Source organism: Anopheles arabiensis, chromosome 2 (assembly GCF_016920715.1).
Source record: "Anopheles arabiensis isolate DONGOLA chromosome 2, AaraD3, whole genome shotgun sequence".
NCBI lineage: Eukaryota > Metazoa > Arthropoda > Insecta > Diptera > Culicidae > Anopheles > Anopheles arabiensis.
The window spans coordinates 78,625,590-78,649,088 of NC_053517.1; the positions used below are offsets into that span (position 1 = coordinate 78,625,590).

At 44.3% G+C, this 23,499-nt stretch overlaps 2 protein-coding genes across 4 annotated transcripts; one reads left to right on the forward strand and one right to left on the reverse strand.

Moving 5' to 3' along the window:
* The first annotated feature begins 263 nt into the window (after window positions 1–263).
* Window positions 264–23,391, forward strand: LOC120908357. Of its 2 annotated transcripts, none has more exons than XM_040319275.1 (5): window positions 264–1,469; window positions 16,752–17,272; window positions 17,357–17,446; window positions 20,633–21,085; window positions 21,154–23,391. In XM_040319275.1, the coding sequence occupies exons 2-5, from the start codon at window positions 17,149–17,151 to the stop codon at window positions 21,444–21,446; spliced, it is 960 nt and encodes a 319-aa protein (XP_040175209.1). In that variant the 5' UTR covers window positions 264–1,469; window positions 16,752–17,148; the 3' UTR covers window positions 21,447–23,391. The 2 variants fall into 2 exon arrangements, with proteins under 2 accessions (XP_040175209.1, XP_040175210.1); XM_040319276.1 differs by lacking the exon at window positions 264–1,469 and adding an exon at window positions 1,531–1,602.
* On the reverse strand, window positions 17,300–19,229 carry LOC120908354 (vitellogenic carboxypeptidase-like). Of its 2 annotated transcripts, none has more exons than XM_040319272.1 (2): window positions 17,581–19,229; window positions 17,300–17,491 (listed from the first exon to the last, which is right to left on the reverse strand). In XM_040319272.1, the coding sequence occupies exon 1, from the start codon at window positions 19,120–19,122 to the stop codon at window positions 17,674–17,676; it is 1,449 nt and encodes a 482-aa protein (XP_040175206.1). In that variant the 5' UTR covers window positions 19,123–19,229; the 3' UTR covers window positions 17,300–17,491; window positions 17,581–17,673. The 2 variants fall into 2 exon arrangements, with proteins under 2 accessions (XP_040175206.1, XP_040175207.1); XM_040319273.1 differs by having other exon boundaries at window positions 17,300–17,519.
* Window positions 23,392–23,499: the final 108 nt, after the last annotated feature.

A 23,499-nucleotide genomic window follows, 5' to 3' on the forward strand; every position in this document is an offset into this window, starting at 1 on the left:
GAAGAGAGAGAGGGAGAGAGAGAGCGAGAAAACAATTTGGAAAAACAGGGAAAAATATAATAACTAACAAATTTATACAAAAAATACGCTCAGTTTAATTTTATCTAAATAAATATTGCCATAGCTTTTGGAAGTAAAATAAGAAAGTCGGTGTCTTACCCCATCAGTCACTGTTCGCTATGGCCTCGCTAAGGTACCTGTGGTCTCACCTGCTCGTCGTTCAGTTCACAGCGAGCTTTCCTGGAATTCATTCCGATTCGGCGGGGCTGTGTGTTCAGTTCTCTCGCATCTCCCGTCGTCGGTGTTTGTGCGGTCCGTCCGGTTCGAGGGGGATAAGCGCTATCCCAGCCCAAGAAAGAAAGAAAGAAAGAAAAAAGCATCGCTTCCCCAACGCTGTTTGTTTTGTAGTGTAAGTATCCCGTCCGTACCTGTCCCGTGTAAAGTGTTCCGTAATCTCGCTACCCAGTTTTGTGAAATATGAATGAAAGCGTCAATTTCCGACAAAACCACCAAGCTAACAGCAGCACAGCTCGTTCCGGTGCGTCGTGTTGAATGTGGGGCACGGCAACCCCGCGAAAGGGGGCAGTGAAAGGGGAAGAAAAATAATAATAATAATACAACGTATGCATGCAGCCGATCCACCGCATACCAAGAGAGCCGCGCGCGTTCACTGTCCGCTGGAGTGGTGTGAGTGAAAACGTGTAGTGTGTGGTCCCCCCGTACTCGCCTACTGCGCCCAACCCCATCCGCCGTCGTTTTGTCCATTTGTTGGTGGGTTTTTTTTTTTGCACGCGGCATCCAAGCAACAACTCCCCCCCCCACCGTCGCTCCGTTTGCATTTTGCTTGCGTGTTCAGTGTGTGCGTGTTTCTGTTGTTTTGTGTAGTGGTCGACGTCGTCGTCATCGTTCCCGTGGAATCGGCCTCCCATTCTCTCTCCTTTCCCCCCCTGCACGTAAGAAGAAGAAAAGTCAAGGGGAGCCCGTTCAGGTGCGTCACCCTCGCGGTGTGTACGGTTTTGCTTGTAAAGGTGTGGTGTGTATGGGCGTCAGAGTGTATCTGTGTGTGTGTGTGCGGTGTGTGACTAACCCCAAAATTTAGGCCCCCCAAACAACCGCAAACAACAAAAAAACGGGAAGAAAGCCCATGTTGGGGGTGATCGGAAGTGAGGTGGATAAAAAAAACCAACAAATGGAGAAATAGCTTCACTCTCACCGTGCGTGTGTGTGCACTTGTGTGTTAGTGTGTAGTTCTTTTCACCGTTTGTTCTGCGGCGTGGCGTTTGTGTGTTGGTACGGTGGAGAATGGCCGGGGAAAGCAATTGAGAAGCCGTAAAAAGAAAAAGTAAACATAAACCATCCGCGCATCATCCCCCAGGTGGGCGCGTGCGTGTATGTGCTGTTGTGTGTAAGTGAGCCTGTTGAACGTCTTCTTTTTGCTGCTGCTGCTGCTGCATCGGGAAATACAAAAGGTAGGACTAGCTTCTTCTTTTCCCACTGTAGTTTGGATGGAGGGTGGAGAATATGGGTAGAGGAAGCTGCAAAGTGCTTCACTTCTGTTGCTGCAAGTTGTGCAAACATCACACGCCTGTGCCTACTGCGGTGGTGAGTGTGTTTTGTTTAGTATAAAACCGTGCTAGTGGTCCGAACGCGCGCTGCCCAAGGCATTCCACGAGGGCCTTGGGAAGAAATTGGGCAACACAGAGGTTAGCAACCCGGAAAGAACACACCTGTACAATAACAACGGGTGGAAAATGTGCTCACGTTGCTACCCCGCACGTTGAACGAGAGCGCGTTTTGGACCGAACCGGAGAGAGAGAGGAGAGAGACGCGAGAAAGCAGTGGGTGAAAATATGAATTCCAAAACTCGTGTCCAGTCGGCGCAACGTGGTCAGCGAGACGGCGGAAATCAACCGGTTGCTCTGGGGCGTAGTTGTTTTGCGCGTAATCCCCCCGTCTCTTTCCACACCGGTGTGCGCATGATAATTCTGGAACAAGGGGAGGAAGAAAGAGAAACAAGGGGTGTGTTGGGCTGTGCTGGGCTGGGTGGCTAACAACAAGTTTTGTTTTCCCTGCTGGCGAGACAAATGCTTCCAGCCAACGTCGCGTCCCCAGCACCTTCCCAACACAAGGGCATCCAGAGTGTGTATGTGTGTGTGTTGTGCTTGTGTGATTCCACCGGAATCAAGGTTGATGATATGAGGAGGACTTGTTTCTCCTGTTATTTTTTCGGCGCTTTCCCTTCCGTCCCGCTTTGTGTCGACGTTTGGCGCGTAGGAGAGCTTGTATTATGCAAATCGCTTTCGCTGTGTGCGCGCGCGCAAAGGCTCTGGAAGGAATGCGCGCTGGGCTGGGCTGCGTACCACATCGCCACGCAACAGCAAAGGAAACCGGTATCGCGCGTGAGCTGAGACAACGCTGGGGCGGCTGCGCGTAGTTGAGCTGTCAATTTGCTGAGCTTTGTTTCTTCTTTCTCCAGCAGGCCCAACACCAACACTGGCGCAATCGTTTGCCAGTCTAATGCTTCGCCGTCTGCGCGGGACTGGTTCTATGGCGGAACAGAGGCGGAAGCTGTGGCGTGGCTGCGATGGATTTAACGCGCTCTACCGGTTTCCTAAGGGACTGCGGAACTTCTAATCCAAATTAATGTGCACATGGCTGTTGATGGTCGAGTTTACACAGTTGCATGCGCGCGGGTAGGCGATATCATCGTGGCCCCCACATCTGTGTCAACACATGCAACCACCGGTCACCGGTTGGGCGCAAACGATTGCACAAAGGTTTGCTCTGTGCTCTAGGTCACGCTTTGACATCCGATGGTCGGGATCGCATGGATCGATCATCAAAACTTGGGTATACTTCGTTGGCTGGCTTAATATATAAGGATGATTTTAATATACTTCATCTTTGAAATATTAGATAGCGGAATTTGGGGTAAGAGTGCCATGGGGACAACAATGTCTTCAAGCGTTTTTTCATTAAAACTTTAGTTTAATTGCCAAACGAGTATAGAAGTTGGTTTCTTCCAATGAATAGATATACTGTGCCTAATTTCATATGCATTCATATGCATCATCGAGCAGAAAACTATACCTTTCAACCATATCAATTAGACTCTCAAAACAAAAAGGAACGAACTGTCGAGAGAGGGTACAAAAGTTACTCAAGACATACAGTAGTGCCACACACGTGAAAAAGTGCAAATAAATTTAAAAAAAAGCCTATTATATTAAGATTACCGCCTTACCCTATGCGGGGGACCCTCTTGCTCCATTGTCAAAAAAATCACGTCTTTTTGACGCCAACACGACCATTTTTAAAACGCTTTAAACACCGTTTTTTAACATGGTGTTGATACTCCAAGATTCCGCTACTTGCAAAAAGAAGCAATTTTTCATTATTTGAATACATCAGAACATACTTGAAATTCCTTGTAACGTTGTTGGTTCGGTTACGGTGGTTTAAACCTTAATAAAACTATGTGTTTGTGTACCGTGAAGATCCAACATAAGGACAGCTTCAAACTCCGGACACTCGTCATGATTTTATTGATTTTCTTCATATCCAGTTTCTGGCCATACCGCTTTTTAATTTTACCTAATTGCCATGATGTACTAGAATCAATTAAAAAATGTGTCCTCAGCTCATATTAGGCCCTTATGCCACGGTAAATAAATATTTTCGGCCTGTTAGTTAACCGCCGGAGGCATTCTTAGCAGTTTTGATTTTTTCTCTAATTTAGAAGGTTTGTTGATTAGTAAAGGGAGTTAAACAGAGGCATGGCCGATTAAAATTGAATCAGTAAGAAATTATTACATGTCAAACACGTCTTAAGTGTCCGTAATTCGAAGCAATACGGTATCTAATTCATAACATGTAATATAATATAATTTTTGATCGCGATCATTGAAGATATTGACGAACTATTCAACCAGTGCACGGCCTAAGAGATTTTCACAGTTTTCCCTTTTGTTTTATTTATTTTTTTCCTAAACACTGCTCACTTTTTTAACAACCTGTGTGAGGTGGCATTGGTTTCGTTTGTGGGAAGCACGAAGAAAAGAAAAAAAAATAGTACAATCACCACCACCAAACAACGAAATGAAACTTTTGATTTCTATCTACTGACGTTAGCAAACATTTTCACGCGAGCCATTTTCGCAGTGAACCGTCCCCGGGCTCCCTCCTTGCCTCACATACTTTTCGTCCAGTTGTACGTGGCAACGTGGTCTTACCTCTTCACCCTACCGGCAGTACGGCGGTTGGCCAGTGAGAGATGCAATTGTTCTTTCTTTGCGGCTTGCTCCCTCCCTTTTGCATGCTAATGACTGTGTGAATCAAAAGTTTCACTGTCATGAGGCGGGGCACAAGCGCAAGGGTTGGCGCGTTTTCTATAAGATTTAGCTAGCAAAAAAAACCCTCAAAGCCCCTCCCTTCTTAGGGAAAACCCTTATCTTTTTGCTTGCGCAATGTAAAGAAGCAACTATTTACTACGTATTTAAAATTTATTTCTCTATTAAACCAGTACAGAAACGCTGGTAGGGGGCCCCACCCCATCGGCCTACAACTCGTTCGCATACTACGCTTTTTTTGTTGCAACTGCATCGTTTTGTTTAATGAATTCACCAACACGCCGCCGCAATGCCGACCGAGCTCCGAGTGGTGTGTGCCCCGGCCGGGATGATTACCCCGGGATTAGTGGTGTGTGCCCCGGCCGGCATACATTGTGCGTGTGAGACGTTTAAAAGTGAATGGATACAACCCCCCCCCCCCCCTACCGCCACTGCAATCGGTGGTCACAGGTGGAAGTGCGTTTCCATGGTCACATTCCAATGTGCACCTCCTCCTCGTGGGGCGTGGGGTAAACCATCCGGCAGATAGAGCACCCAATGGAGGAGCCATGGCCTGTCCAAGCGTCGTGTGCGTGATGGATGGATGCCAAATAATTTAATTCGTGTCTTCACTCTGTTACTTGTTTGATCAATCGAGGGGATAAATGTGCAGTGGTGGTGGTGATATATCATCGTCCGTTGCAGGAGGTTCATTTTCACCGTTTCAAAGCAAATTTAATTTAAAAATATATAGAGATAACGAACTGTATTTTTTAGACGCAAGTCTAGAATTGGTGGAGCTTACACACGCAGCAGCAGACTAGATTTTTACTAGCAATCTGCGGTATACAAGACCGTACGCTTGGCATGGGACTGTGAGACATAGGGTAGGTGCACCAATTATGGACGAGTTGGTACCGCGTTTGGATTTAAACAAAAATTGTGACGAAACTACTGAATAAAAATTCATAAACAAAGGTGAAGTAGATGGACACTACATTATTGCTTTTACATTTTGTAAATTAAACGCTTTTTACAAAAGTTATAACCGTTTTCCAAAACCTAACTAAATGATGTGTTATGCGTTCCAAATGTTGTGCTAGCTGTGTACCTATTGTTGTGCTAGTCCAAAAGCTGTGTTAGAATTGTGTAATCAAACAAAATTAATTTCCATCACTGAGGTGAATGTTTTAATGAATGTACAATTACAAAATTTGATAATTATATGTTGAAAATCAATAAAATTTAATATTTTTTTATGAAAAGGTTTAGAATGTCAATTTTGAACGATAATCCATGCGAAATGACACAACTAGTTATTGCTATCTGACAGCAAAACTTGTAGACATGGGAATAGCACAACAATTGGTACATGGCCGTTTTTCTTCCACCAATTGTTGTGCTATTTTTCAACTCGATAAAATAATTATTCAATATTATTATTATTAGAATCCAATTAGAATGTCACAATACACCTTACATACAAAAACAGATACGAGATAAAAGCAAATGACTCCGGATAGTCAAAGCTTATAATAGAGAAAGTAAGCCTCTGAGTTTGGAAAATCGGACCTAAGTCTGATAGAACATAGGAGGATAAATCATTTTTCGCCAAAGAAGAAGAACACAATCAAAAACTGTGCTGTTTCAGTGTTAATGAATCATAATCGAAATTTTAACTGTTGCTTTAGTTTACGTATAAATTGAAAGTTAATAGCACTAGCACAACAATTAGTGCTAGCACAACAATTGGTACTCCTACCCTACGTCAAAAAAAGCAGCGTTAATTTACACTTGTCACATGACATAACAAATGTTAAATTAAATTTGTTTGCGGCTTATGTAATTTTGTACATTTGCATGTGACCTCTTGCTCTCTTTCTCTCTCTCTCTTCACTGATGTAGTAGACTTACATCGATGTTTGTACGCACAGATGTAGACCACGATCGTACGCAATTGTACGATATAACAGTATGATTCGATCAATTAACATACTCCACCCGCGATCATAGAAAGCAACACCATCCAGTGCTATAGACAAAACACTTTTTCTGCCACCTCTCACCCTGTTGTGTGTGGTGAGCCGACATCGAGATGGGTTTATTAGATGCACCGGTTTGTGTGGGGGACGTTGTGGGGAAGATCTCGCCATCGCACATTTGGTGCACCTCATTCAGGTCAGTTGCAAAGAAGCCCTTCCCATCGTCATCTCCATTGATACAAGATACGCTGATGAGACCGATAGGGTGGTGGTATCGATGAATACTGATGACCTTCTCGGGTGTTGGGCAGGGCGTGTGCAACGGTGCACAGCAACTGTGTGGCGTCGTGGAACTAAATCTTACCGGTGGAGAGTAATATTTAATATCATCTCGTGCTTGAATTCTATAGAACCCTGCCTCCCTCCATCCCACCAATGCCGTAAGTAGGTCCGTGAGAAGTGTGCAGTGCGTTTGTGCTAAACACTTCCAGCTCAAGCGAAACGCGCACCAAGGCCGGCACGCAAAAGCGCATAGCCGGCTTTCACACACAACGGTCCGTGCGTTAGCGCCTCCTCCGGTGGTGAGGCTGGGGTGCAACGGAAGTGAAAACTTGTGGTAAGAGGAGGGTGTTTACTATCGGCCAACGATCGACTGGCCGCTGGCCGTCACATGGGATGGACGCCGGATAGCAATTACTGCTGTTGATGGGGCTCACGTTGCACCCTTCAAATGCACCTTTCGCGGAGTCGGGGTTTGGGGAGTGAAACATTAGGAGTGTCGGTAATGATGCTCCCCATTCTCGCCCTCTCCATCCAGCGGTTAGAGACAAAACATCTCTTTTTAGCTTTGCTTTTTCCCGCAACAGGGTTGAGAAAAGCCTTTCTGCCAAACGGGTTTTATGACTCATTTTTGTGCAAAATAAATGGTTCTATTTTTTGTTGTTGTGGGTATTTTATCACATTTCTGTTTTTTTTTTCTTCAATTTCCCACCATTATCTGCCCAGGCGAACTCTAGTTTTGATTCAGTCCGTCAATATTAATTGTCTCTTGTCATAGGCCGAGCTTTTTGCAGACGGCAATCTGCGGAGATATTCAAAGGAAAGTTCAGCATGGGAAAATTCTTTCCCAAATGGTTTGGTAGTAAAGCTTAATCGGCTATAGGGCACAGGGCAGCTGAGAAGATCGAGTAGCAAAAGAAAACTGTAAAGAGCTGGACGAAACTAGGCTTGGGAAATTCAGTTCATTTTCATGAACGTGAAGTTCTTGTACTAGTTCAGCGATTCATTCGTTCATATCAGTTTATGCATATATGGTACATGGTTTCATTTCACAAGAAGAATATAATTACTTTATTACATCTTGAAAATTATTTGGCAGTCCAGGACGATCATTATTTCGACGGGTACGACGTTCTTTTTGTGAATGATCTGGTCATACGGTTTACGTTAATATTTGTATTGGAGGAGATGAACGACCCTGGCGTATTAGGTCGTTCTTCATTTCGACGGCTAAGACATTTTTTTTATGAACAACTCTGTACAGTATGATTTATAAAGCACCGATGAACGTTGATTAGATGAACGTAGGTCGTTCGTTCTTTATAATTAACTAAATGAATCGTACGGTTGTGGTTATTGGGGAACAACTCCAGAACAATACATGAAATCAATACCAGTCATTCCTGTTAAATTGTGGCTTTAAAGGCACCAAACCTTAACTGTAAGTGGATAATTTTGCTTTAGTTAACTTGAGTGACTATTTGTACCAGCATTAATCAGATTGATCAGAATAACTTAATGAATGGAACTAAAAAAAGATACTAACAGCGATTTGGACAATATTCATCGAGTCTTCGAAATTGGCATGTATTTTGAGGTATAAACAACTCTGTTAATACATGGTTTTCCAAGGCACATCATTATTCACCGCTTCCAAGGTGTTTTTCAACAGCCGTCAAATGGTGTATTTGCATCATAATAAAATTTCAGTTCTTTCACATGATTTTCAACACATCACAAAGATCTGTCAAACTCAATCCAGCTTGAAACGTGTTGAAAATCATGTGGAAGAACTGAACCATTATTGTGATAATATCATTTTGCAGCAAATACACAATTTGACAGCTGTTGAAAAACATATTGGATTCGGTGAAAAATTATGTCCACATTCGAAAGTGTCTTGGAAAACCATGTAAAAACATTAGTGTTTTCTTGAAATTTAAAAAAAATTAAACAATAATTTTTCAGACTTTTTATATCCTATTCTAATACAACATAATATTTGTCATAAATATGTATAAATATCATGTAAAAATAGTTTGATTTAGACTAGAGTGAAACATAATTCATTAACAAACAAACTTTCATGCCTAAGAGACAAAAATGTATGTACACTGCATGTTTAGAGTCTGTTTGCAGATTGCATAGAAAAGAATTCATCCAAATTTGTGAAGTTTTGTGATCTTGTTTCCAAAGCATGTTATCGCTTCCTAACAAGTATATTTTCACAATCTTTCAACGTTTCTCGAAACACGTTTTCAAATATATGATATTTAGAAATATCGCTTCCTCTGGTTTTGGTAAATGTTAAGCGTCTTTCTCCTCATAAAACCATATATTCCTGTTCATAAAGCGATCTTCTCCCCCAACACTTGTGCAATGAATTTAGACGCTCGATTGCTTGCTCATCATCTGCAGCGCTGTGGGCCACTTGTGTCCATGTTTGACGTAAAACGATCATAACGGACCATCACGAGCGGGAAGGGAAGCAGAGGGTGTCGAAACAGTTACGATGAAGCTCCAGCAAAGTGTAGCAATTGCGCTGCATGCGTGATTTACCCCTTTTTCCGTGCCTTCCTTTTGCATAGTTCCCATTCTCTCCCCAGCGCACGCCACTGTTAATGAGCGTATGATGGGGTGCAGGAAAGTTAAGAACTCATCCGAGGCGGCAACCGACTTGTCATCACCTCTTCCGTTGATTGTGTGTGTGTGTGTGTCTGCGGGCTGTGGAAAATGTGGATCACTACTTGGCATTCCTTTCAACATGCTAATTCCCAGCGCTAAGCGCGCTGTGTATTCCACCGAGCAGCTGGGGCTGGAACAGTTTATTTTCGGGATTTTCTTTTTGTACAGCCCTGCTCCAACCACCCCTTTTAGCCACCGGAAGACGTAAAAGTTGGCCGAAAATTCATGACGCTTTATGGTTGATTAGTTTCCGCTCACGGGGGTTTTAACGGCTCAGTTCCCTTTTGGGGGCTGGCTGGTTGCTCGCTGGTGGTATGTACACATAGCCAAGAGGAGCTCTCGGATAGGCAAATAAACGTCCAAAACTGGAGTGGACCAAACTTCGCACACATCTAGGAAAGCCAGCGAATTGTGGGTTGGATTGCGATGGAAAGGGGCAAGCCACATATATCCCGTTGATCGATCGTCCATCTGTTGTTTGTGGCGGTTTGAGGCGATGCTGATGATGGCACCTCTCTCAGAAGCTTCGCAGCGAATTACGAAATCGATCAACTGGGGGAGGGCGTTCAAACACACACACATTCTTTTGACCCACATGGTGGAACCGCGCCGGTGAATTCCTTCCGAGCATTACTGTGGTTTGTGTCATCATGTTAGGCGTCACGGTTGACCGGTTGCGGTGTGTCTGTGTGTGAGTATGGCGAGGGGTGAGGAGGAGTAGATGGGGATAGAGAAGGTAGGTAAGTGTTCTAATAAATTCTATTACAGAACGCGATCGATGACACGCGGTTATTGTGTTGCTGATGCTTCTCGGTTTGGGTGTTTGTATGAGTTCTCGGTGAATATTTAATAGGAAAAGAGCCTATAAGAGCTTTATAACATAGCCAACATGCTAAACGTAACATTTGTTAGGCAAACATAATTATAGCGAAACACAACATTCAACATTTAAAAATGTAATTAGTTTTAATCGCCTTTAGTCACTTTTAAAGTAAAATATCTTTGCTCAAATTTGGCATATTTAAACTCAGAACAAAAACAAAATCACCAAACAAATTAAAAATAAGTAACGAAATAAAAGAACAATACTAACTTAGAGATTGTATTTTCAATAATTTCTAAGCTGGTTGATTGTCATACTCAGGCCAATTTGGTTAATGAGTGAATTATAAGAATTGATTTTATTTGTAATCGGATCAATTATGCAGAAGACTGTGGAACGAAAATCTGGAGTTCTTTCATGAGAGTTTAAACTCAGACCACGAAGGAAGCTACTTAAATAACGTATTGGAATTTGGTTTTCACATATGGATGGGGATACGATTTGCCTATGCTGGCTCAACAAATCATTTTTATCATTTCTGAAACTAGTTTTCACGACATAAGTCATTTCAAACGATCATGTAGTTCCGAAATATAGACTTGATCAACGTTAATGATTCTTAGGTATATTTATCTAACATCAGCGACATTTTATCGAATATGGACATTAAGATTCGTTAAGAAATATATACTGTCCGGCCAAATCTGTTGCAGGATCATACATGTGTCAAGACAGTTTTCCGAAAAGCGGAAAAAGGACATGTCAAACCAGCAGTAAAGTCGAAGAATATGTGAGGAGCCTGACGTTAGGGTACTGTCACTGTATTATATCGGTCTCATGTAAATTCACTTCCAGCTGCGCCGTGAGATTGTAATATCAAATTCTTCAATTCTGATATCACTTAATATCAAATCATTATCATACATTCAGAGCCTGTAATTTGTTACTTACTTGTAGATTGTAATTTGAAGATCAATATATTAAAAAACACAATATAATACATAACTTTTTGAAACACCTTACACTCAATTATACAGACGGATAGGCGAAACCAGTAGCAATGTGGGTCAGTTTTTATCGACCAGAATCGAATCGAAACTAGATCAAATTGCATAATGCAACAGATTGCTGACGCCGAAGAAGACACGTAGAGGGCTTGGCTTTGGTTTGAAAGGTCGCCGAAAGGGGTGGGAGAATTTTCACGAAATGTGATAGGTGACTTATGAGTTCCGAGCAGGCCGTGATTGATAAATTGATTTAACCATCTGAACTTTCTGATTTTCCTTTCGAACGGGTGTGGAGCTTCAAAGCGTAAACCCTTGGCTGTTAGGAAGAAGACGTTCAAATGAAGAGTTTTACGTTATTGTTGAGGTATTAATTTGATAGTACCAAATTCAGCATGTGTCTAACATTTTTGTTAAAAAATAAACCTCACAATGTATTTCAGTATCTATTGGAAAATGGTACAACCTTCCTTCAAACCCTTGATATCGATTGACCCATATTCTAAGCTGAAGCCACTACCTTTGCGTAACAAAAAAAAGCAATCAAACACAATCCAGCATTGTTCCTTACGCTCTTGCCGCTTGAAGGTATCCAATTAGTCTCGCATGATTCAGATTCACTAATACCGTGGACCACCTCGCTGTATACACCTCGTACACACAATGTGAGTGTGCAATGCACTAAAGAAAATTACTCCGCATCATACGATATTCAAATGAGATGACCATCCCCGTCCAGACTTCCTGCTGTGTCTCCAGGTCTCTCCATCCAGGTCTCTCCATCCCCCTCTCTCTCTATTTCTTAGCGTTTGCAATTGCGTCGTTGAAAATCCCGCTCGGGAACTTCTACTAAGCCGTCATTTTGAATCACGCAACTGCATCCAGTTATTCTCTCTGTGTATGTGTGTGTGTGCTTTGAATGGCTTTGTATGCATTTTCCTAGTGAGTGTTCTAATGGAATTGGCCCGAGCTGAACACAGTTGAAGCACACAGTGAAGCAACTGCACAACTGCAACACCATAAAGAACCGAACAACAATGTGGTGTGGCGTTGTTGGTGGTGTGTGTACAGGGTATTGCAAAAAGGTGGAATTGTTCTTTTATTGTTTCGTTCAACTTCAACACATTCTTCCAAACCGGGACAATAGCAATCCGGAACAAAGTTCTATAATCTGTGGTGAGGGACTGTGCGTAACAGGTGTAGAAGGGGCAAATTCGGCGGGTACTTTCGGGGAGGGCTCCCCTGTACTAATTTATTCCTTGCGTAGAAATGGAGAGGGCGAGTGAAAGAGACGGAACGCATCGTGAGTCGGTTTCGAAAAAGTGCGCCGCAAGATTTACGCAATACGTGTGCGTTTTCATTTCCATCAATTAGCATAATTATTTCGCAGTACATTCTAATGAGGGGGGAAATGTATTTATCGTTTGGAGTAATTGGCTGTTGTTGAAGTAAGATGTCATTCTTTCATTAGCAGACTGTTGGGAGCTATTTTATTATTTGATTTAACCACTTTACGAAATGTTTGGTTTTGTTATTTTGCCCTTAAAGAAAAGGAGAAGAAAAATAGACCGAACTTTGTTCGACCATTTCGAAAGACAAAAAGAAAGTTTAATGTTAGTTTGGTTTTAAATTTCGGTTCACATTTCCATTCTTCTTCAAACGCACGAGAGATTGCTGTGGTGTGGTGGTCTATCTGAAACCAAATGAAGATATAAAAAACACCATCCCAAATGTTGCAATCCCCCACCACCACCACACTGAAGGGCGCGTAATTGTACACCCCACTTGCACAATCGTCAAAGCATCGAAAGATCAACTGGTGTTAAGCTGTGGTGCTTTGAAGCAAACGGCGACGAGCTCGTTCTGGAGAAAAGGAGAAACGTGAGCAAAAATAACATCCGGTACCGTTTAATGGTTCGGTCGCAGCAAGGTTGTTGTTAACCGTATAGTGTGTCAATGCCAGAACTCTGGGAGTGACAGAAAGGGTGCAACGAGGGTAGAATATGGCACTATCGTGTAACACTACCACCAAGGGCAAACCAAGGGATGGGGTAGGATTAATTTCGTTATTGAAGAAATCACCTTTTTGTGTGCTACGAATGTGAAGGTACCGCCAGAAGAAGAAGTGTGTGACACGGACGCCGACAATCATCACCAGCAGCACGGGGGCGTTCATATGACGCCATTTGTCTCTGGGCTGACCATGTTGACATGATGTCGCACCGGTCTTGTAAATGTTTCCCGGTGGGGGACAATGGTTCAAGAAAAGGGTCACTGCGTTACAGCGTAACCACATCGACCGACGTCGCCCCGTCATCATAATTACGGTGATGTGTGATCACTGTTTGGTTGGTCGGTCTTGGATTGAGGGTGGTGGTGTTGTTTAGGTCCCGCGAAGGTGATGAGTTCAGGAAAATAAGCAACCTGCCCATTTGGTCGTTTATTTATTGTCCAATCAGCCGAGCCAACACACAATTGCTCATGTGTCATATGCTTGAGATATGGAACGTGTTCTCGCCAGTAGCTGGACTAGGTGAGGAAATAGTTATGCAAATAGTTAGCTCGTTGGTGTAACAACAGGTGGTTTTGCTATTTGCTATGCTGCGTTGTTGTGTGGTTATGTCAGAAGCATTCCGATTGAAACAAGCTAGAGATCGATTGGCATTTAGATGATCAATACGATGATTCTCTTGCGTGCACACTCACGCATGCATGCATTGCCAGTTGTGGATTGTACTAATAGAGGCACGACTCAGAAAAGACTGCATTTCAGCGAGCAATTTAATTGACACTTTGCGAGATCCACTGGAGGAGGATGAATTTGTAATCCTTTTCTTATTGTAGCGAGCATTATTTTCGATTTAGACGTTGACATGTTCAGTAAGAACTTTCAGTTCAAGATAATTATTTAAAGTTTAATAGGTAATTTAATTAGATTAAAAGTTTATTTTACTTTATCATCTATACAGTATTAAAAGTTGCAATTTTCATACACATTCTTGACTGTTGTTTTTAATGTTGCCGTTTCAAATTGCAAACTATAAACTCTTTAAGTTACTGTTCTGTTGTTGCTATTGCTTTTGTTAATTGATATAATGATTCCCGGAATTCAAAATAAGTATGTATGCATGAAGTTGATCATGTTGATTACAAAAAAATACAATAAATAAGGAAACATTATATGCTTAAAATTTAAGGATAGAATAGGATTTCAAATGATTTATTAATTGATTTATCTTGTCTACCAGTTTTGATTGACAGAGTGCTAGATTTTGGATAATAACAATGAGTTCTTTTTCACTCTTATTATCTTTTATGTGTCCCTCTCTCTCTTTTTTTTTGTTGGCCTGCTCACGAAAGAGCACATGGCCCGCGTCGAGCGTCGTGACACGGCGCAGTCAACAATCATTCTCCAGCATGCTCGGTCCCTGGCTGTAGCCTCCCATTCATGTAGACACCCGATCTCCGACAGGACTCGCTTCATCTGATCCAGCCATCGAGTTCGCTGTGCTCCCCTGTGCCTTATGCCCAACTGGGGATCGCTGTCGAACACCTTCTTGGTCGGGCATGATTCCGGCATCCTCATGACATGCCCCAGCCATCGTATCCTGTCAGCTTTCGCCACCGTCAGGATCCTCGGTTCACCGTACAGCTCAGCAAGCTGGTGGTTTATCCTTCTCCTCCACGCTCCATGCACGAACACACCGCCAATGATGGTACGGAGGATGAGTCGCTTAAACACGGCCAGAGCGCTTGCATCCTCCGCTCGGATGGTCCAAGACTCGTGTCCATATATGCGCATATATGTGCGATATATCTCACATTTCGTGCGGGCTCGAAGTCTTCTAGTTCTCAGCAGTCGGTGAAGCCCATAGTATGCACGATTCCCCTGTACAATGCGTCTCCGGATTTCGCTGCTGATGTCGTTATCCATAGTAACGATCGTCCCGAGATAGCAGAACTTCTTTACTACTTCGAGGTTGTCGTCGTCAACTAATACACTGCTTCCCAGATGGTCTGAATCTCTGGCAAGCAGGTACTTCGCTTTGTCGCATTGATTCAAAATCCAATTCCTTCGCTGTTGTCCTCCCGATGATGTCGATGTCATCCGCGAAGTCAAGAAATTGAAAAGACCAGTGAGGATCATGCCAAGGATGTCGTTGTCTTGCCCCGCGCTTCGAATGACACCTGCCGATGTGATGTTGAAGGAGAGTCCATCGCTTTGCCTCAGACCCCTGTGAGATTCAAACGCTTCGTCGCATCGAGGACGTCAAGTTCGATACTCTCACCTTGCACTGCAGCCCGTTCATGGTGGTTTCTAACAACCGGATCAACATCCCAGGGAAATGGTACCGCTGCATGATGTTCCATAGCTCATTCCGGTCTATGGTGTCGTAGGCCACCTTGAAGTCCATGAATAGGTGGTGCTTAGAGATCTGGCACTCCTGGAGGATCTGCCGAACAGTAAAAATTTGGTCGATGGTGGATTTGCCTCCAACAAGCTTGGTCGCTGCCGTAAATTTTTGTAACAAGGGCCACACGAACTTTTTGCTCATCAAAATCATATTATGACCTTAAAAGAGGTTAATTCGTTCATATCCACAACCATAATTGTTTGTCGTCGAATTAAGGTGTTTTGGTTAACGTTGGCTTAAAAATAACATACCAACTATGATAACTTTCCATGTTTGAAACCTAATCGATGATCAGAAAGATTATCTGACGAATGGTAATAAAGTTAGAAGAACTGGCTAGAAGATATGTGCAAAAAACTGCAAAAAATTGGGTGTGCAATCAAGTGGACCACTCCAGGTTGCGAATATATGGGAATATAAACGTGCTAACAGATGTAGAATTTGTCGGCTTCACACACAACATACTCTGCAACGTGAAAAAATATTGGTTCATTTAAGATTATTAGCTTTTATATGTATGTAGGAGCTCATAAATGTTTAGTATGTTACCCTCATCGTGTTTTCAATCACCGATGCAACCTTATTATAGTGCTTCTCTAAACGCTCGTTAATTGAAACGATCGTAACCCGTTGCATTAATCCGTCAGCTCCGACACAAACCTCCCCACCCCTAGCAGCCTTCTCGAGAAACAACCCCTATTTTAGAATACAATGTGCCATTGAAAGCCGCAGCGCTCTATTAGCGACCCGCCAAAACTCACTCAACATGCAAACGAAGTGGTGGTGATGGTGGTGGATAGGTTTGTATCGCTGTTTGTTATTCCAGTCTGACTCGCGGCAATCCAATCACGGCTCTTTGCTCTCGATGCAATCTTTGGAATTGGAATTTTAATTACTTTCCCAAACCGCCCATCCATCACACGCGGGAAACGAACGAAGGGGAAACATGCGATCGCCGGAGGAACTGATCGGTGTGTCATACCGAACAGGGGAATAAGCTTCACTGTCGCGTGTGTGTTGTCCAACACTTTGTCCAGCAGCAGAGTTGTTTGTCTCTGGCTCTACGCTTTCTCCTCTCTCTCTCTCTATCCGGTTTGTAAGAAGGAAAGAGGCACGCGCCTTTAATCGTTTAGCTCATCAGCCCAGTCAACATCATGCGCGGGGCGAAAGAAAACTTGTCTTTCAGTGAACCCGTTAATTGATTTGTTTCTATTTCTGTTGTTTTTACTTTTCAGCACCGTTTCGTCGCGTCGCAGCACACAGTTCCAGCTCGAACGATTAGTTCTTCCCTCCAAAGAAAAACCAGTCAACAACTCCGTCCTGTGATCGACATCGGGGGGAACCTGGGATAGCTGTAATTAGTGCTCGTTCCTCTCGGCTGGCGGTTCCTGTGTCTGGCTGGTGTACCTTTTCACCTTGACAAATCACGCCGGACACGCAGGAAAGAGTCATCCGCCAATAGTCAGCGGGGGGGCTAGAGGCGCGAAGTGCGCGGTCGTTTGCTGGAGGAAGCGAGGCGACGAACAACGCGGGAACAGGATCAACTCGCAGCGCGCGAGATGCGACAGCATTCGCGTGAACAGCTAGCAGCGGCCCGTTACCACCAACACCACCAGCGACAGCAGCAGCGACATGGCGGGAATTAAGCCGAACGTTTACGCCGTGATAGTGACCTCGGTGGGATTCCTCTGTCTGGTCATCAGTGCGACAGCCGTCGGCGTGCCGGTATGGGCGTACTACGAGGGCCGTGGAATAGGTCAGTCGAAGAGAGAAAGAAGGAGAGTGGTGTACGGTACTAATGCTTTATTATGTTTGCTCTTTTCTTCTCGCCTTTCTGCAGAGGATCGTGGCTATTTCGGTCCTTGGCAAAAGTGTCAGGTGCTCAGCTATCGGGAACGGTGCGGTGATATTGGACGCTTCAAACCGGACGGTAAGAACGTGCGGCCCCCCGAATACGTGAAGTGAAAGTGAAGCACTATAGGGAAAGAGAGGAGCATTAGACACTGAAAGATGCGGAGAATACATGAACATGAAGCTTTATTTTACCGTAGGGAATATACATACCATCATGTTTTTGTTTGTAAACGATTTAATTGAATGGGCAACAGATTGCTCCAGCAGTTAATGAGGAAAGGCGTACAGCGAAACGATCTCTCGCTAAACGAACCCAACCACCGAGCCCGGATGGGTGAACGCCGTTATCAGCCGGTGGGCCCATTTCGGTTGATCGCGCGGCACCATGTGGCCCGCATCGCGCACCAACACTTCCACCAGCCCGAATGCCAGCTTAAAGTAGGCGGCAATTTCTCCGTCAAACTCGAGCGTGCCGCGCGCCACGCCGCGATAGTAGTTGGCCCCGTCGAACTGCAGCATTTGCAGATAGTTGACCATCATCGGGTACGCGCAGATAATGTCGAGCTGGCCGTTGTAGAACATGATGCGATAGTGCTGCAGCAGCTCCGCTATCCACGGCGCGACGCTCTCGAACACGTCCTGCTCCAGGTACCGTTCGACCAGGTTTGCTTCGTCCAGATCGTGAAACGGCTGGTCGCCGACGTGCAGAGCGCGTCTCGTTTCGTCGAGATTTAGAAACGCAACCAGCGGCACCGCATCGGACGGGTCCTCGGCCGTGTGCAGATAGTTGTAGTACGTCTCGAAGCCGCTCACGTTGCGGAAGAACGAACCACCGCCGTTCGCATCGCCATCGAGCAGATCGTCCATGATCTCGAACGCGCAGCGATAGTTGCCCTTGGCAATGCAGGCCGCAACCGCTTGCTCGTCCTGCTCGAACCGTTCCAGCGCATTGCCGTCGATCAGTCCGAGCTGGTACAGGTACTCGCCGTAGTTGAGCTGATTGACCGGATCGCTGTACCCGTTGCCGATCGCCATACCGGCCAGCTTCACCCAGGGGTTCGATGAGTTGCTATTTTTCTGATGAATCGTGTAGCCCAGCGCGGGAACATACTTGCCCGCGTACGATTCGCCGGTAATGTAGAACGGACGGGTTTGCAGGTCGGGGAAGAGCTTCAAAAACTGCACCACAGCCGAGTACAGCTCTTCGCCGATCTGCACCTGGTTGCGGGCGTACCCGGCCTCACTGTCGGTGAAGCTAAAGCCCGTCCCGACCGGATTGTCGATGTACAGCAGATTATGGTTTTCGTACCAGGAGTGCGGTCGCTCTTCAGCCTGCAGGTCGGCCGTGATACGGAACGGGCCATTCTCCTCGAACAGCCCGAACAGGGACGAAGCGCCCGGACCGCCCTGCAGCCAGAGCACGAGCGGTGCCGTGGTGCGGTTCGCTTTCGCCGGGAAGTACCAGAAGTAGAGGTTGGAGTTGAAGCGCTTGTCCACGGTGAGAAAGCCGGCGTACGATTCGAACCCACGGATGCGGCTGTGCTCAACCCGTGCCGCCTTTTGACCTTCCGCGATGCGTCCCTGCTCGATGTACGGTGTCAGTAGCAGTGGGTCACCATTGTTACCTTTGTTTGGTGAAGATGCAAATCGTGCATCACGGGGCCAAAGTTTTTCGTAGGGATTGATGAACAATCCGCTGGTGGATGCGATGAGCAAGCTTAGCAGAAGAAACAGTTGTACTTTTTGGGACATTCTAGCTGAAAAAAATGCTACTTTTACTGACAATATGCGATGTACTGTCTACAAGCCACTGACACAGACTGATAGGTTCTTATCGGACAAAGCGAACGATCATCAAATTATGGTTGGTGGTAGTTGTGTCGACGGGACAGGCTGAACTCTGATTTGTTTACGGGAACAGCGCTAACAAGACGGTGCGATGTTTTATTGATAGTGTTACTGAAAATGTGTTGGTGAATTTGTTCCTGGTGCACTTTGTTGATGAACTTACAGGGGTTTTCAGGCGTAGAATACCTTTGGGTACAATCTTCCAGACTCCTTTCTTTAATAGAGATGTTGATCCTACTAGCTTTAACATTCTGGACTCGTAGGGGCAGTACACACACTACTCATGCCCGAAAGGTGAGCCGATAGTACTTGATTCTATCTTCACCATTAACGTTCACCGAATGCTCTGCACGTAGAACTAAAGCAAAGTATACGGCAAAAGAGACACAGGACACTGTAATTTACGGACGTAACCTTATTCTCGGCTGTGTTTCCGGGTTGGACGCCGGAACACTATGGAACAAATTGGCTAATGATGTTGAACGACTTCGGCTGGTTACGGCTGTTTTGGTTCTACCGTGTGATCGCGGCCTTTCACACACCACAAAATTATAATTGGAAACTAGAATTAGTTCCAATAAGGATGAAATCGTATCCGCATCCACTTCTCGAAGAATCAGATCACTCCCCGTGCGACAGAGTCCAGAAAGTGTGCCAAAAATATCAGAAGAACCCTTTAAAAACTCTGTGTACCGTTAAAAATTGATATAAGAAGTTCATGATGTGGAATTTTGTATACCGTATTTTAGCGGTTATAACGATCCTCCTGATGAATTATTCAATATTTATGAAAAAAGTCTTTCTTTCACTTGACAAAATTCAAAAACAACTTTGTCCATGTTATCAATTTTATTCAGATTTTTGTTTCGTCTCTCTAGTATAAGCGAATAGAACGCTAACAGCTTGTCTTCGTATTACCGAGTTTACCTTTAGTTTTGCTTTCATGAGTAGTTGGTTTTTATGAATTTGAATCATCAGTTTAAAACACCAAACTTTCTTGGTTCACCAAACATGAAGAATTATTTCTTCAGTGTCCAAACCTCTTTCTTTTTGCTTATTTGCTAAATTTCCTTGGTCTCACTCCTTGGTTTTACCTCTGTGGATATTCATGCACCCGACTATATTGGTATGTAATGAAATGTCTCTGGGGTAATAAAAAAGTTGCTGCAAGTTGTATAAAGCGAAGAAGGTATTTTATCCTAATTAGCCTTGTATGAACTACAAAGTCAGTCAATTATGTTGTTCATGCTCTAGCCCAGTCTCTGATGTACCTGCACAATCATCCATCTAATAAGTTTAAAGATAATAGAAAATGATAACTCTCCAAATATTTAATCTCAATCATGCAGCTAATTTAGTAGAGCAATATTGAACCAAAACTTCTTCCATACGTCTTTCGCCACATCTCTATCAGCCGTCGTGTTCGTGAGCGGACTGCTGGCGGTCGGCGGATGCGCCCTGTTCGGCATCTTCTGCATCCTGAGCATCATCCAGATAGCGATGATATCGTCCCGCGATCGCGTCTGCATGAGCTACAAAGCACTCGTCCTGCTCAAGCTGGTCGCTACCATACTGGCGGCCGGTCTGTCGATAGCGGCCGCCATCCTGTTCGCGCTGCAGACCGATGACTATGCCCGCGGCTACCAGATCACCCGGGGGATCTCCTTCTATCTGCAGATTCTCGTCACCGCACTGTCGCTTGCCCTGCTCGCGCTGGCCGCGTACGATCGCATCCTGACGAACCGGCCCGATGGCGATCCCACGATGCTGTCGAACGCTACCGCCAATGGACGAGGAGGAGCAGGAGCTCGCACCGGGTCAACGTACAACAATCCCGGCTTTCGAGAAACATCACACAATCCAAATGGTAAGTGGGGAGAGAGGGCGAATGAAATCAACACAATCTCTCACACATCTCTTACTACCTCCCAACAGGCATTGCAGTGACGGATTCATCCGGTCGGCCGTACTCCTCCGGCATGAACGGTAGCATGCAGTCGGTCAACACCACCGTCACGACCGTCTCGAACGGTTCGACGATCGGGTCCGGGTCGGTGACGAGGACGCCGCTACGATCGAGCCTTAAGAAGCCCCGCCCGCCCAACTCGACAACGGACGGGTTGGGCATCCGCAATCCGGGCTACTCCGGCGGCAATCAGTCGCCACGGATGCAGCGCAACGGTAGCGTTAAGAAGGTGCGCATTCAAACGCACAGCACAGATGTTTAGTGAATGGCTAATTAGTGAGTAAAGATTGTCAATCGTCGAACACGAATAGAGAGAAAGAGAGACAGAGAGCGCGCGGGTGAAGACACACACGCACACACGCCCAATCGCTCTCGGGTCACTCTGTTCGCGCACTTTTTCAAACATTCCGTCCAATTGGAAACCACAAGCGTCCAGCTGTAGTAAGCTTACAGAGAAGAACAAGGTACTGATTTGTAAATAATAGTATTTATGCGCAAAACTATCGCTGTCGCTATGCCGGCGTGTGCTATCTTCTAAAACGCGAAACAATCCATATTAGCGATAATCGATAATCGGCAGCAACAAATCAATCAATTGGTATCAGCAGCAGCACTATCAAATCGAATTTAAGAGTAAGAGTTTATAAGAGAGAGAGAGAGAGAGAGTGCAAGAATCGTTAGTGTGTCGACAGTCAGAGGCACACGTGTAGTGCACTATTTTCCTATTGCTTTCCTATCTTAAATTGTGAGGCAGATCGTTCCACTCACATCAGGACCAAGTAACACAAAGGATGCCTTACTTAGGTTGTTCTTATTGGAATGTGAAAGTATTTTAGCAAAGCTCGTTATTTCATATTAGAAATAGGGTAATCACCGCGTAATCTCACGTCCCCATTTTTCTCCACTTCCTGTTCGTGTGAAAGATTTTGCACCCGCTGTTTCGTAGTATCAATGATAGTGTAAAGTATTGGATCCCATTTACCGTCCATGATGTTTGTAAGGATCGATACCCGCTAAGCGTGAGAGTACTAGAGAGTACTCTAATTGTGGTACCGGCGCACCTTTCTCACACGCTTGCGCACACGCGCAGCAGCCTTACGTTGGGCCATTTGTTTTAATTCACTAGCTGGTAAGCGTAGTTTTAAACTTTTCTCTTTAAACACACTACCTACACACATATCCTGAGCGTAACAATTATTGTGGTCTTCCAAGTTTATAAGCGTTAATGTAGTATCATCGTTAGAAGCAAACAACACACGTTTCATTACCAACTTGGCAATGCATTCCGTCCCGAGGAAGAAGAGTATTCTCGTTAAATTAGTTAGCATAGTTTTTATTCTCTCTCTCTTTCCTGTGTAGTCACGTTGTTATACACTATCGTTGTTCTCGATGTTGGGTAGAAGGATTTTGAATCAGTTTAACATTTTTAACAACACCGTCCACTATGTTTTCATGTTAACGGTTTAGGTGTGAGACACCGGTTGCGAGACTGTGCTTTCGCATCGGATCTTATGTCTTAGCCAGGTGTGTACTGTATTCGCTTGTCTTAAGAGCAATAGTTTGCAGCTAACCACGATTCGCTGCTATCGAGAGATGTGGTGGATAGTGGAAAGGATTAAAAAGATGACCTAGCAAAATATTAAAATAAAAGACAACGGCAAACACCGGTCAAGAAACAGACGAAAAGTCGGTAGCAGCAGCACATAGTAATGGTATGTGAAAACTTATCTCACTGCACAAAGTACGAATCCTGGACATAACATACTTCCTTTTATAAGTTTTCTCTAGAATGAACATCAGATGTGTAAGTGTGTCTAGCAATGAAGCACAGCTTTTGTTTTTTTTAATTGAATGTTAATAGAAACACACAATGTTTATTTGTAATTATCTCTAGCATGCAATGTCAGAAAAGGCAATAACAAACAAGAAAAGGACCACGTGGAAGACAGTAGTGCGTTACTGTGATTCATTCAAAATGATCATTCCATAATCTGTTTTTTTACTCTTCTATTCGGTCTAAGTAAGCTTTTCTTTCGTATTTCCGTTGTGTCGAACCGTTTGTTTTTTAAACCGTACCGTGGTGTGTTAGGGCGTATGAAAAAGAAAAGTAGTAAAAACTAAGCGAAAATCTGTAATAAAATTGAAAGCAAAAAATCACAACTAGCTACTCGTAGGCCGAGGGGAATCCCCAAAGTTACAATCCAAAAGATGCTGCTTTACTTTGATCGTTGAAAGAAATGATCAATCGCAACGTGAGGCAATGTGACAGCAGCGGAAGCAGGTACATTCGAACTCGGGATAGTACATCACACGAT

What these genes read in the sequence shown, in the direction of transcription:
- LOC120908357 (XM_040319275.1), top strand. Translation starts at nt 17,149, where the DNA reads ATGGCGGGAATTAAGCCGAACGTTTACGCCGTGATAGTGACCTCGGTG. An exon ending in CTACGAGGGCCGTGGAATAG is followed by an intron (nt 17,273 to 17,356) that starts GTCAGTCGAAGA and finishes GCCTTTCTGCAG; the next exon opens with AGGATCGTGGCTATTTCGGT. An exon ending in AACATCACACAATCCAAATG is followed by an intron (nt 21,086 to 21,153) that starts GTAAGTGGGGAG and finishes ACCTCCCAACAG; the next exon opens with GCATTGCAGTGACGGATTCA.
- LOC120908354 (XM_040319272.1), bottom strand. Translation starts at nt 19,122, where the DNA reads ATGTCCCAAAAAGTACAACTGTTTCTTCTGCTAAGCTTGCTCATCGCA.